The sequence below is a fragment of the Leishmania panamensis genome (assembly GCF_000755165.1).
Source record: "Leishmania panamensis strain MHOM/PA/94/PSC-1 chromosome 9 sequence".
In the NCBI taxonomy this organism is placed as follows: domain Eukaryota; phylum Euglenozoa; class Kinetoplastea; order Trypanosomatida; family Trypanosomatidae; genus Leishmania; species Leishmania panamensis.
Genome location: NC_025888.1, coordinates 77341 through 90630, shown reverse-complemented (window position 1 = coordinate 90630; position 13290 = coordinate 77341). Strand labels below are relative to the sequence as shown.

Sequence of the window (13290 nt, the reverse complement as noted above, 5' to 3'; positions counted from 1 at the left end):
CTATGCCTTTTTTCGTCTACGTGTCCATCCACTGCCTTACAGCACGTGGGCTTTTATTCCACTCGGCTACGCCCCGGCCTGTCACGGGCCCGATTGCGTGGAGCGAAGCAGCCGTAGGCACACGCGGCACTGCAACGGGTCGATCCAGTCAGCGATGCACGGCTCCTGCCTCAAAGCTCTACCCCCCCGCACCGCCGATCGCCTCACAGCCGCTCCCACTGTGCCGGTCGCCACGTGATGCATCCCCTCTCCGGGTGGCTCAGTGCTCTCCACACCAGAGGGCAGCTCGGCAGTGGCAGGGATGGAGGGAGGGGAGCTGCTTGGCTTCCTCACGGAGTGTGGGAGGAGGGTGTGTGTGTGTGTGTGCTGGACATTGTTCAGAGGTGTCGCACATCCTGAGGGCACAGGGATACGTGAGGAAACCAAAGCGAACTTGTCTGAGGCGCGTACACATGGAGTGATCCGGATGGAGAGAGGGCTCCTGCATACCCCCTCTCCCCCCTCCCCCACTCCACACACACAGGCAGACAGAGAAAGAAAGAGATACACAGAGGGAGAGAGACGCGCGCTTACCCACCTATACTTCGTGGATGGAACCAACCGGAGGAAACGACGAGAGGACGACAGAAGAGGAAAACACATGACGCACGCACACACACACACACACGTGCATGCAGCAGTACACAGACAGGCAGAGAGAGGCAAAGATTGAACGCGCAGAGCCACTCAAGCGACAGCTGCACATTGTACCAACATCGTATTATGCAAGTACGCCTCTCCCACTCTCTTCCTGCTGAGTGATGCGTGAGGAGAAGGCAGGGAGGATGGCGATGATGATTTGTAGTTGGAGAAAAGAGGTGAGGAAGGGAAGTTACACGCACGCACAGAGACACAGACACGTGCACACTCACAAGGAAGGTAAAGGGGTAGGAGAAAGTGAAGCACCTGCGCACAGAGGCACCCATCCACTGGCAGAGAGAGGGTCCTGGAGGCGGAGGGCGGAGAGCCGGGAAGAGTATCACGCGTCAACAACCTAAAGCGAAGCAAGCGAGTGGACTGGGGGAAGATAAAAGACCCATGGAGGACAGGGAGAGGGCTCAGGAAGAGCAAGCGAGCAAGCACGACACGAGTAGTGGCGATGGTGTCGACGCTTCCTTCACGTTTTTTCCTCCGCAGTTCTCTACCTTTATCTCGCTCTTCGGGCCCTTGCCAGTCGCATGCCCGCCATGAGGAGGACATCGCCAGACATGATCGCCCCCCTGCCTGCATGGGGGAGGGGGGGGGGGGCAGAGAGGAAAGAGGAACGAGGTGAGCAGGTCGGGGCCCGCGGTGAAAGATTTGCGTCATGCTTGCATGGTCCTACGCTAGCCGACACAATGCCTTTAGCTCCGCGCCACGCTGCAGTGCCCCTACCACTTTTGTTTCTCATCACTCAACGGCGCAGATGCGGTATTGACGCGGTGCCGTACGTCATCGTGGGCGACGTTGCCGTCCCCGACACAGCCGTCAACGACGTTATCTCCTCGCTGCTCTGGGAGTAGAAATAGACCTTGTGCAACCGCCACTCATGTGCTACGGCCGCCGCCTGCTCCAGCCGCGGTGCTTCGGGAAGCGTCTCTGTATCGCTCGGCACCCCGTATGCACCCCACATTGCACTGAAGAAGCCGACCGCTGTTAGCACCCAACAGCACACATTGAAGCCGGAGTAGCGCATCAGACTCGAGACACCGCGAGCGCCAATAAGGTGGCCCACGTCCTGCACCGTTCGCATGATGCCAAAGAACGGCGCGCCGTAGCGCGATGGCGCCCGATCCGCCGTGAGTGTCATGATGATACCGCACCCCAGCGCGTCCACGATGCCAAAGGCTGACGCGGCGATGTAGAGCTGCCCCTCTGTGCGACAGAGGGGCAGGAACATGAAGACGATGCTGAGCCCGACGACGGTGGGGATCATGGCAAACTGACGCCCGAGTAGGTCCATCATCAAGCCACCGAGAGGGAACAGGAGGGCGTCAAAGACGAAGCTGAAGCCCACCAGGTAGGAGACCTGCGCATCCGTCATCGCAGCGCGTATTCCTGCAAAGGAGATGAGCAGCTTGCGGTTTGCACGCAGCGCGGTGACGAGCACAATATACAGGCCAAGGCGCCATATCACGCTCCAGTAGTCGACGAAGGTGCTCCAGAGCGTCGCAGGGTGGAAGTAGTGCTCCTGCCAAGGCCCTGCGCTCGGGTGAACCGATGCCGCCGCCGTGCTCGCCACACTGTTGCTGCAGGGTTGCGTTCTCACACTGCTGTTCGCGTGTGTGTGATGGAGGTGATGAAGGAGCGGGGGTGACATGGTGACGCACATCTCGGCGCCAACGATGACGCGGTGGTCCGTCAAGTCCGACAAGTTACTCGCGCCCCCGCTGCTTGTTATGGTGGATGCCATCAGCGGAGGCGGCAGCAGTGGCGTCGCTACGTATGTGTTGTTCCTGCCAGAGTCGCCCGGGTGGTGCCTGACGACGTTCAAAGTGTCTTCGTCTTGTTCTGAGTGCAACGGAGTCTCTGTCACAGACGGCGCGAGGCTTGTCGTGCACGTGCGCCCGCATACTTGCTGGTACCGAGTTGACCACGTCGCTATGGCGAGAGCGATGAAGGCGATACCGCTCGCCGCAGCCGACACCACGAAGGAGTAGCGGACGTCGCCCCAGTACGCCGCAAAGAGGCCTGAGGAGACGGGGCCGATGACGTGTGCCCACCTTAGCAGTCCTGACAGAATTGCCATGAGCAGACCGCGGTACTTCTTGGAGGTGATGCCGGCAACGAAGATGTGACGCGCGAGGAAGAAGCCGCCGAGGCTGATGCCGCTTAGAACGCAGAAGGCAAGCAGCGAGGCACTGTTACTCACGTTGAGGCCAACAAGGGAGGCAGCAATATTTAGCAACAGGCAGAGGAACATGACGTTACGCACGCCAACGTACTCAACGATGATGCCGAACGGGATGTCCAGCAGCGTACGGTAGAGGGCTACGACGGAGATGTAATCTGCGATAGAGGAGTAGCTGGCGCCGATGCGTCGACCGAGAAAGGTGACCAGTGGTACTTCGATGCTCGCGCTGATTCCGATAAGCATGTTCGGCAGATGAACATCCAACACATGTGCCTTGAAGAGCTCCGTGTAGGTTATAGAGAAGTAGTTGCCCAGAAACTGGTGCGGATGCTCTGGCAGCAGCGGTGGCGAGGCGCCATCGTGGTGCACGTGCGTGTACATGTTTGGCGTAGCACCTTCGCGCAGGAAGAGAGACGGTAGTCCACCACGCACCAGACGAAGCACACGGAGAAAAAAAGGAGGAGCTATGAAGAGGCGAGGGAGAGACGGTGGCAAGCAGCTGCACAGACACAACGCGAAGGAGGGGGACACTGAAACGCCAAGAAGGCGATCCGCTCAGAGCGCCCCACACAAACCACGCTCAGAGAGAGAGAGAGCGAGTTCCCCCCTCTCGCTTCGCTTGCCCCCCCTTTCACCCCCCTGTTCTCCTCCTGATAAAGGCGGACTGTGCCGTCGGGTAGGAGAGAGGGGCTAGACAAGGCCTCGATGGGTGGGCATGCCATGGCAGCAGCTGTCGCGCGAGGAAGCATCACACGCACAGAGATACCCACACCTCCTCACAACACTCAGGGCTGGTGGCGGCGTGCAGAGGTGTATTTAACAGCAGAGGGGCGGTGGAATGGCAAATGGGAAAAAGGGGAAGGCGAAAGAAGGGGCAGTAGGAGGGCTCCATGGCACCAGGCTGGGCCGCCTGATGCCTCAAGCGCAGACTATCGATCGTCGCTTATCGAACCATCAACACAAGAGAGGCATCATGGAACGCCCTTTCCTGCGCCGCGTGGCGACTGACGAGTGCGGAGCCCGGAGGGAGGGAGAGGGGGGGGGAGAGTAGATCTCCCTTTGCCCCTTCAGTTCAAGAAAGGTAGCGAGGCCCACCGCGCGGGAACGCCTCGATGCGCTCCTGGTGAGTCCCTCGTGTGCCTGCATGGAGGACTTGAAGGCCTTTGCTTCTATCTCTTCCAGGTGCTTCCCCCCATCAAGGTGGCGCTTCAAGTACGGCCGTGCAGTTCATCTCACCCGTGTGGCAGCCTGCCTTTCGTCCGAGGCGCCGTTGAAATGGAGCCTGTCCATCTTGGATTGCGGGAGTGGAAAGCGCAGGAGCGGGGGTGTGGCGAAGTGAGTGGGTGAATGCACGATGGTGAAAGAGAGTAAGAAACCCCCTCCCCGACGACTCCTCAGGAGTGAGGCCTCCAAAACTGGGGGAGGGGTAGTTCTGCGAACATAAAGAGAGGGAGATGGGGGGGGAGAGAGTGAGAAAGAGAGGAAGATGTAAATACGAGGAGGGCACTGGTCAAACAACCCCACCCCAGAGACCCGCCCTCCAGGTCGACCCTTCGTGAGTAGCCCAGAGGAGCACCAAGTCGCTCGCCCACCTCGCGGCTACCCTACATCATTTGACTTCACGGCTCCTTTGCTCAGTACAGAGCGGAGTGGGGGAGGAGGGGAGGGGGGGGGACTATACGCAGACAGGCACCCCGCAAAGACGGGGGTGTAGGGCGCACGTATCCGCACATTCGTGGGCGCCTGCGTATCTCTTTTCCCTTTTATCCCCCCCTCCTCCCCTCCTCCCCTCCTCCCCCTCCCCCATACACTACAAAGAGGAGCCTCAAACCGAGAGCGGGATGCGATTGTCAGTGGTGGCAATCGGGAGAGCACACTGAGAGTGCCTGCGCGCCTGTGTTGACTTGGGACATGAGGGGGGGGGGAGTAGGAGACGTAAGAAGGGGGCATGGCGCGGGAAGGGGCGAGCGGATGTTCAGCTTCTGTTGGTTATTGAATTGGCGTCTGTTACCACACACACACACACACACAACAACGAGCGTCAGCAGTGGTCCTGTCGCGGTCCAGGTCGTTCAAAGGGGGAAAAGAGGCGGAGGGGGGAGGGGGGACGGAGAAGAGGAATCCACTGCGTTGGCAAAGTCCGAGGGACAGGGGGTTCTGAGGGAAACAGCTGGTTACCTGCGAGAGAGGGAGGACTCCTCTGAGTGTTGCCCTCGCAGTTGCGCATGTGAGCCACACAGTTTGCATGCGCTCCCCCACCCTACCCCGGTCTTTCTACGTCTCTCCGCTAGGTGCGTCGGTGAGCGGTTCCTCCCGCGTCCTGTCCGTCTTGCCGTCGCCGTCGCCTCTTTCCGTCGTCACCTTCACGGCATCTGCAGAGCAACAGCCGCGGCACCCACACACCGCACACGCCACAAAGTACTTGTTCTTGCGCTGGGCCGCCGGCACTCGGCAGATGCAGGTGGCAGTGTCGTCGATGCGCTGCTGCGACGCTGAGGTGGAGAGTCGTCGCTCCTGTCGATCTCGCAGGGCGTACTTGGAGGTGATGCTCGCGGCTAGGCTCGCTGCTCCGGGCACACCGCACGCCGTGCAGCAGAGCCGCTCGTACCCTGGCAGGCGCCACCGCCGGGCAAGTCCGCCGTCAATCAGCCTCATCTCAACGCAGTAGTCGTACACCTCTTTGGATATGCTGTGCTGCTTGTAGTAGGCGAGGAAGACGTAGCGAGTCCTAGCGCGGTTGATAGCGGCCATGTGCCACAGCGGCGGAACTGGCGCCCCTCCCTTAGCCTCCACCTTCTCTTCTCCCACTATGTAGGAGTCGACTTCACTCTCCACGGCTGCGATTGCTGAGGATGCCTCTGCAGGCAGTGCCATTGCACCGTTGTTAGCATTGTCATTGCCATCGCGGGTGCGCTTGCGAGCGCCGCTGCCGCTACTACGACCGTCGTGCCGAGGCCGTGTGGTCACCCCAATGACACCCTTCGATTCCTCTTGGGTGGCCAGCTTCATCTGCTCATCGTACTTCTCCAGTTTGGCCAGCACAGCATCGAAGCCGTGTGGTGGCTTTGGCATGCCGGGCCGTATAAGCGGCATTGCGTTGTGCTTACGCGCGGTTACGGCCTACGTATGTGCCAGGCACGTGCTCTTTCCTCTGTGTCGATAGACGCAGGCGGGGCGGGATGACCAGAGGTCGCAGGGAGGGGAGGAGGAGGGCGGAGGAGAAAAAAGGAGAAGTGGGAGAAGGGGGGGGGGCGAAGGCACACTGATGTCAGTGAGCGCGTGTGCGTGTGTGCGCGCACTGGTCCACCTACACCGTGTCACGACCACTCCAGATAGCGAAAAGCGCATCTCAGCATGAAATTGTTATCCGTACTGCAACTCCCTTCCCTTCTCCATTTCTTCTACGTTGGCCTGCATGGACGCTTGACGCCCTCGCCCTCTCGCTCTCTCTATGGCAGCGAAGCAGGGAGACGCAGGCGTGCGCTGACATGCGCGGACGCATACAGACCTGTGAGTGAGGCGCATGGGACCCGAAACACTTGTCCAGAGTTTTCTCTTCTGCTTTATGTCCGCCAGAGCATCTACGTTTCTCGATCTCTCGACACCTCTCTCCGCTTCACATTGTCGCTGCTGCCGGCGCCACTCCGGTCATCACCAGTGTTACCGTCGTAGCAGTGAAAGACTGCACTACGTCGCCGCCGGAGAGAAGGGCGAGGAGCTCCACAAACTGCGCCGGGGCCACGGGCCGTGCCGCGCCGGACTGTTGCTCGTTGAACACAGAGCGCAACTCCGCCACAGCAATGCTGCGCCGCCCCTGAGCGAGGTAGCGGCGCTTCAGCAGTTCCTCCAGCCGCCGCATGTTTCCCTCCACCGTATTCTTGCCAGGGTCGGCGGCATGGAACATGTCGAGGTTGATGAGCCCCGTGGTCGGATCCGTCGCGGACTTTTTTAGAGCAACGCTGATGATCCGCTTCGCCTCCTCCACATCCTCGACGGAGACGTCGCTGCTGTAGCGCATCTTTGCGTGGGCCTCGGAGAGCCGAATCATCGACTCGAGCTGCCGCAGCGTCGCTGAGACGGTGCAACTGCTGCCGCGGGCCTGGCGCAGCTCCACATAGCACCGTGCGAGGCGCTTGTGCGACGCCTCTGTCAGTCTAGGAAAGATGGTCTCGCGTGCCAGTGCAATGTACTCGGACAGGATACCGGCCGGCATGTACGGCGCATCGGGCGGACCCTGCAGGAACACCTCCCCGTCCAGCTCCATACGCACCTCCACCGGCAGCCCGGTAGCCGCATCCACGTGCGTGTTCGCAGTGCCCGCGGCGTCCGCCGACGACACGGTCGACTGCCCTACGCTAACTGTGCTGCGCCACTGCGTCGCCTCGTCCTCCTCACCGTAGCAGCCATCACTGGAGCCGCCCTGCAGCCGCGCATGTCTGCCAGCCGTCCCGCTACCATCAGTAACGGCGCGCCGAGTGTGCGCGCTATGCGAGGTGTCCATGTAAAGCGAGAGGACGTGCGTGGCTAGTCGCCGATCCTCCACGGCGTCGTGGCAGTCGAGGAGGAGGAAGATGAGGTCAAAGCGAGAGAGCAGCGTCGGCTCGATCTGGAGGTTTTCGACAACGTTTAGCTGCGCATTCCATTGTGAGTCCTTCGGGTTGGCCGCAGCCAGGATGGACGTGCGAGCGTTGAGCTGCGCAATGATGCCGGCCTTGGCGATGGACAAGGTCTGCTGCTCCATTACCTCGTGCAGCACCGACCGGGTAGCCTCGTTCATCTTGTCGAATTCGTCGATGCAGCACAGGCCACGGTCGGAGAGGACGAGTGCACCCGGCTCTAGCACCAACTCCCCTGTGTCAGTGTCCTGAACAACGAAGGCGGTGAGGCCGACGCTGCTGCTGCCCTTGCCGGAGGTGTACACGCCGCGCGGCGCGATCTCATGCACCTGCGTGAGCAGCTGCGACTTGGCTACGCCGGGGTCGCCACATAGCAGCACGTTGAGCTCGGAGCGGAAGACAGCGCTGTTGCTGCTCGCCGTCGCTGCAGTGCCGCCACCGGTGCGCTCGCTGAACACGAACGTCTTCGCCGTACCGCCAAAGAGCTGCGCCAGAATGCCACGCTTGACGTCGTCGTGGCCCCAGATGGTCCGGGAGAAGGAGTGAAGGAGCACCTCGTAGATGTCGGGGCGATGGGCGAGGGAGTGGAACATGTCAAGGCGCGCCGTATCCATCAGCGCCGCACGTGACAGGTCTACCTCTGCATCCTTCGTTGTCGCTAGCATCGGAGTGGAAGCGTGGGGACTGGCGCCTACGACGTTGCCGTTGGCGAATGAGCCCTTCCTCATCCCCGGCTCTGTTGCACGGGTCGCACGCACCAGCTCCATGTGGACGGCGTCGATGTGGGTGGCGAAGATGCTCTTGATGATGCGTGTGTTGGCATTGAGTCGAAGTGGGGTGGAGCGGTACACACCTGTGATAACGACACGGTCGCCTGGCACGACTGTGTCGACCATGCTGCCATACACGACGACACCAATCGAGATAGGCGTCTCGCCGTCTGCGACGTGCTCTGGCGATTCCTGCACCTTGACGAGCTGCTTGTCTTCGTAGAGCGACAGGTTGTGCTGCAGTTTGAAGGAGTAGGTCTTTCCACAGTGCGCGCAACGGGTTGGCTCGAATATGCGGCCCTTGTCCCCACTCACGCTACGTTCCTGGTACTGGCAGTTCCAGCACTGGAAGCACGCTACTCGAATCTCCGGAATGATCTTCGAGATGCGAATCACCATTCCCTTGATGCTCAGCAGCTGCTCAATGTGCTGCGGACTCAGTTGCTTCAGCGTCCACATGAAGGGCAGCTTCTTCGCCACGACAGTGATGAGCACATCATCTGCCACCTCGATGCCGTGGCGGAGCAGCAGGACATCACGGTAGACCTCCTCCGCCACGGCCGACATCATCTGCAGGCACTCGGTGGGGTGGTGCACCGACTGCACGTACAGCTGCGGTGCCGCTCGTTGCAACCACGTAAAGTCCACCTCGAGTGTGCTGCGGCCCTGCATATGCATGCGCAGGAACTCCTTCAGGTAATATTTCTCCTGAAGCGCGTACGTTGTGGCTGCTGCTGCGGCGGTGTCATTTGCAAGCGAGCTCGTGCTGCCGCTACTGCCAGCAATCAACGGATTCGCCACGCGCAAGCTTGCCGCTGCCGCCTCACGGCCGTTGGGGCGAGGTGTGCCCCGTGATGGATCGGTCACCACCTGACCGAGTGTGAATGTTTCAAGGTAGCGGCGGAACTCGTCGCGAAACACCTCCACGGCGATACCGGTGCCCCAAATATATGAGTACTCCTCCGAGCGCTGCTGCGTCGACCGACTGTACGCGCTCATAGTGACTGCCTCAGGCGCTTCTCCCAATGTGAAGCCGGCAGGGCCGGCAGCTGTCCCGCCATCGCCACCCCCAACGCTGCGGCCTAAAAGGGGGAAGGACCTGCCGTCAGGTGATGGCGGTGGCGTCGCTTCTCGCCGCCGCGGCGGCCGCACTGGTGTGAGGTCGATGAACCTGCCGGCCGTGTCGTCGCCGTCCATCTGCGCGTAATCGGAGGTGTGCGTGTGTGTGTGTGTGGGGGGGGGGGAGAACGATACGAGGAGTGAGATGAGTGGCGCGGTAGACACACACCCATACGCACGCGCAGCTGCTTTCTCCTCCCCCTCTCTCTCTATGTGTGTGTATGGGTGTGTATGGGCACGCCTAGGAGCGTATCTCTACAGTTTGGTGTGTGTGTGTGCGTGTGTGATGGACAATGGTGCTGGGGAAGGGGAGAGATGATGGGGAGATGGACGATGAGTATGGCAACACGCAGACCGCCCCCCACCCCTTCTCTTGTATGGGTGTCAGTGGCCTCGATACAGAGAGAGAGAGGGAGAGGAGTAGGGGAGACGAGCAGATTGGCGGCACCTTCGTGGTGAACACTTTGACCCGCAGGCACACACACGCCCATGAATGCTGGTGCTGTGGCGCACAGCTGCAGTCCCCTTCCCCCTCTCCATATAGCAAGATGCCAGCAGCAGCGCCGCCTTTGCACGTATTACTCTCTTCGCTACTTTTTCAGTTGCGTTGTGGTTGGCTCATCAACAAGGCACAACAGACACACGCGACACATTGCCACGACAGAGACGCTCGCGAGATGAGAGCCGGCCTCTCTTCTCTGCTCGTGCCCTCCCCCCCTCCCTCCCCTTGATTGAGCAGTTGAGCAGACATGCCTTCTCCACCTCGACAAGAAACACGCGCGGGTTCGAATTGTGTCAGTTGTCTTCCGTGTCGTCTCCCCTCACCGAAGCAGCAGCAGTAACACCCACGTACACACAATGGGCCGCTGCAGGAGTTGCTGTTGCGGCTGTCTCACGCCACAGTGGCGGCTCAGCGCTGGGAAGCACGGCGAGCTGCGCCGCTTCGCTGCCGCTCCGCTGCGTCGATGTCAGCGCAGAACTTCTCCTGCATCGCGCGCAGGGTCTCGTATTCGTTGGCCGTTACGGCTACGTTGCCGCCAAACGCGTTGTAGAAAATGGCGTAGTCCTTCTCTGTGATGGGCACGTAGAACCAGTCCACCGGCGGGCCGTGGACGTGGGGCACCTCCGCCGGCACCTTCACTGTCGCTGGAAAGATGGTCTGATACATGCTCACCCGCCCCTGATCCTCTGGGCGGCAGTAGCACAGACGATTCACAATCGGGCCCGGCTCATGCATGAAGGCGACGCGCTGAAGCCACATGCGCGAGATGTACACCCACGGGGCGGTCGCCACTGCTGTCGCGGAAGGTAGCCCGCCAGCCGCGGAGTCCGTCAAGTAGGAAGAGGCGGAGGTCGTGCTATGTGACTTGCTGATCGCTGGGCTTGCCACGTTTGCTGCTGCGTAGGCGGTAAGGTAGGGGGAGGAGGAGGGAGAGAGGTAGTAGCACGCCTTTCGGCGCAGCTGTTCCGCCTCGTCCGACTCTGGTGCCACCTGCACGAGGGGTTGACGGCGGTATAACAGGACGTACTCGGTGTCTGTCGCCACCACATCCTCCGCCTGCACAACCTCATCGTCGCTAATGTACACCCACGCCTGCCGCTCCTCCGTCGCTTTGTAGAGGAAGACGGTGTAATGGCCGCTGTCGTAGCCGCCGTGGTGGTTGACAATGCCGTCTAGCGTGTAGGTGGTTGCGATGGAGCTGGTGGGGCTTCTGGTACGGCTTTCGCTCGCGTGCTGCTGTTGGTAGGGCTCGGTACCGGTGTCCAACAGGCAGGGTGGGATGGGCTCAGCGAATGGTGCGACGCTGCTGTGCAGGTAGCGCCGCAGGTCGAGGTACTCCGGCAGCGGTGACCGCGTCTCGCTTCTCTCGTTGAGCAACGCCGCTGCCTGCGCTTCCGTCAGAGACCGCCATGAGGCAGGGAAAAAAACCGAGTCCGTCTTCTTGCTGTTGAAGAAGCGGCCGACTTCGAAGCGCTTCATGTGGATGAGCAAGTATTCGGGTAGGGCGAGGAGTGTTTCCGACTTGGTGGCTTCGCTGGTGGTGCCGCAGGTCTCGCAGCGGTACTTGTTACACCCGCGCAGCATCTCCGGCTCGAAATGAATATCGAGGCACTCGTCCAGCCACAGCGGGAGCGGGAACGGGTCCTGGAGGAGCCGCTTCAGGTGCTGCCACGCCGCCGCGCACAGGGAGAAGGGATTCCACCAGCTCAGACGAAAGGGCTTCTTCACGTGCTGCAGTTGCTCCTCCCAGTCAGCACGGCGCGGCACGTTCGGGTGAGCCATCGCATAGCGCCGTCGCTGCTTTGCTGTCGGCACATCCAGCATCAACCCGTTGAAGGCGCTCACCACGCGCGACACTGCGCGGCAGTTGTGGCACTCCACCTGCGATAGTGTGTACCCCCGGAAACTGTCCAGCAGCGGGTTGAAGTGTAGTCGCGGAGGCTTGAAAGAGCCAGTGTAGGGCTTGCCTTGCCGGTGCTTCACACGCTGCTCAAGTACCTCATTCTCACGATTCACCTGTTCCATCAGTCGCAAAACAGCGAGGAAGTGCGCGCTGCGCGGACCCGGGAGGATGGCGTCTGTTCTAGAGGGGTGCCGCGACGACAGGGAGTACTCATCGACACTGTAGGGCTCACTGTAGTAGCGCTGGTGCTGCTCTGAGGGAGATGAGGGCCCAGTTCCCAAAAAAGGCGGGTTGACAGTCGTGACAATCCTCGCTGCTGGCGCGTCCTGCTGCAGTGCCGCGGCGTCCTCTTCAAACGACTGCAGGAGCTGAGCCAGCTCGACGTACTGGCCGCCTTCCTCCTCCAAGCTGGTCAGCAGCGACGTCATCATCTCTGATGCATCTTGCTGGCTTCTACCCTCAAACTGCGGATGCACGCTGGCGAGGGAGTCGAGCGCACGGATGGGCGAGATCGCCCTCTCACCGGCTGAGCATCCCACCTCCATGCGGGCGAGCAGGGCAGCAAACTCCTGGAAGAGTGCGTGGGTGGCGACACCCCCTTTCGGGTACAGCTTCGCCGTTGCCGCTGCAGCCACCGTTGCCACTGGTACTGATACGTTGTAGACGTTGAAGGCCGAGTGGCTTTGCATCCTCCGCGCAAACGGTGAGTTACGAACTGCGTAGACGAGAGCAGGGCAATTCACGAGCAGCTGCACACCCGCGTTGAAGTAGCACGTGTTGCCCAGGTTCTGAAGCGGGCATAGTACCATCGGGTTGAAATCATCTTCGCGGCTTGCCTGCGCCTCTGCACGCCGCTGAGACGCACTGGTGTCTTTCCACGTTACCTTTCGCGACGGCGCCGCCGCCATGTAGGTCGTGGCAACTGTGTTGGCCGACGTGGCGACGGGAGAGGTGACGCCGCCAGTGGTCATGGTAGTGTTGGGGAGCCCCATGCCGTTGCCGCACACGGCGGCTCTGAGGCTCGCGGTGCTGCTACCACTCTGCGTCGTCATGTCCTCTGGAGTGGTCCTTGCAACCGGCGTTACGGTCTGTTTACGCCAATGTAGTGAGCTCAGCGCGGCGTCTGTCGGTGCGACGGTGCCCACGTCGCACGGCAGCTCGATCGCCTCGTCGAGTTCCACTTCAAAGGAGATCATCGGCTCTTCCTTGAGCAGCTCGTGGCGCGGCTGCCCCCGCGACGACGTCGTAGAGGACATGATAGACGGTGGGTGAATTGTGATTGGTTCGATGAAAATACAGCAGAAAGCGTAGGCGCATGCAAGAGAAGAAAGCACGGCGAGAGGGAAGAACGAGGAGGTGCAAGGCCAAGCACTGCCACCCCACCCTTCACAATGGTAACCCAGGCAGCCCCAGTTGACGCGTTCTACACCAAAACCACCCCAAGGATCCCCCTTTTTACTACGTTACAAGCAGAGGAGTCAAACAGGCACAGCCAAGCAGCTGTACAG

The 13290-nt window shown here is 60.9% G+C and overlaps 4 protein-coding genes across 4 annotated transcripts, besides 1 other annotated feature; all 4 read right to left on the bottom strand.

Annotated features, from left to right (window-relative positions):
• Nucleotides 1-15: 15 nt before the first annotated feature.
• Nucleotides 16-350: a repeat region.
• Nucleotides 351-1432: 1082 nt separating this feature from the next.
• On the bottom strand, nt 1433-3253 carry LPMP_090260 (integral membrane transport protein, putative; the record flags this gene model as incomplete). Its single annotated transcript, XM_010705962.1, has 1 exon — nt 1433-3253. The coding sequence occupies one exon, from the start codon at nt 3251-3253 to the stop codon at nt 1433-1435; it is 1821 nt and encodes a 606-aa protein (XP_010704264.1).
• Nucleotides 3254-5146: 1893 nt separating this feature from the next.
• LPMP_090250 (hypothetical protein) lies at nt 5147-5965 on the bottom strand (the record flags this gene model as incomplete). Its single annotated transcript, XM_010705961.1, has 1 exon — nt 5147-5965. One exon carries the CDS (start codon nt 5963-5965, stop codon nt 5147-5149), a length of 819 nt encoding a protein of 272 aa, XP_010704263.1.
• A 523-nt stretch (nt 5966-6488) lies between these two features.
• On the bottom strand, nt 6489-9257 carry MCM4 (DNA replication licensing factor MCM4, putative; the record flags this gene model as incomplete). The annotated part of the gene is made up of 1 exon (XM_010705960.1): nt 6489-9257. The coding sequence occupies one exon, from the start codon at nt 9255-9257 to the stop codon at nt 6489-6491; it is 2769 nt and encodes a 922-aa protein (XP_010704262.1).
• A 1030-nt stretch (nt 9258-10287) lies between these two features.
• Nucleotides 10288-13038, bottom strand: LPMP_090230 (ubiqitin hydrolase, putative; the record flags this gene model as incomplete). The annotated part of the gene is made up of 1 exon (XM_010705959.1): nt 10288-13038. One exon carries the CDS (start codon nt 13036-13038, stop codon nt 10288-10290), a length of 2751 nt encoding a protein of 916 aa, XP_010704261.1.
• Nucleotides 13039-13290: the final 252 nt, after the last annotated feature.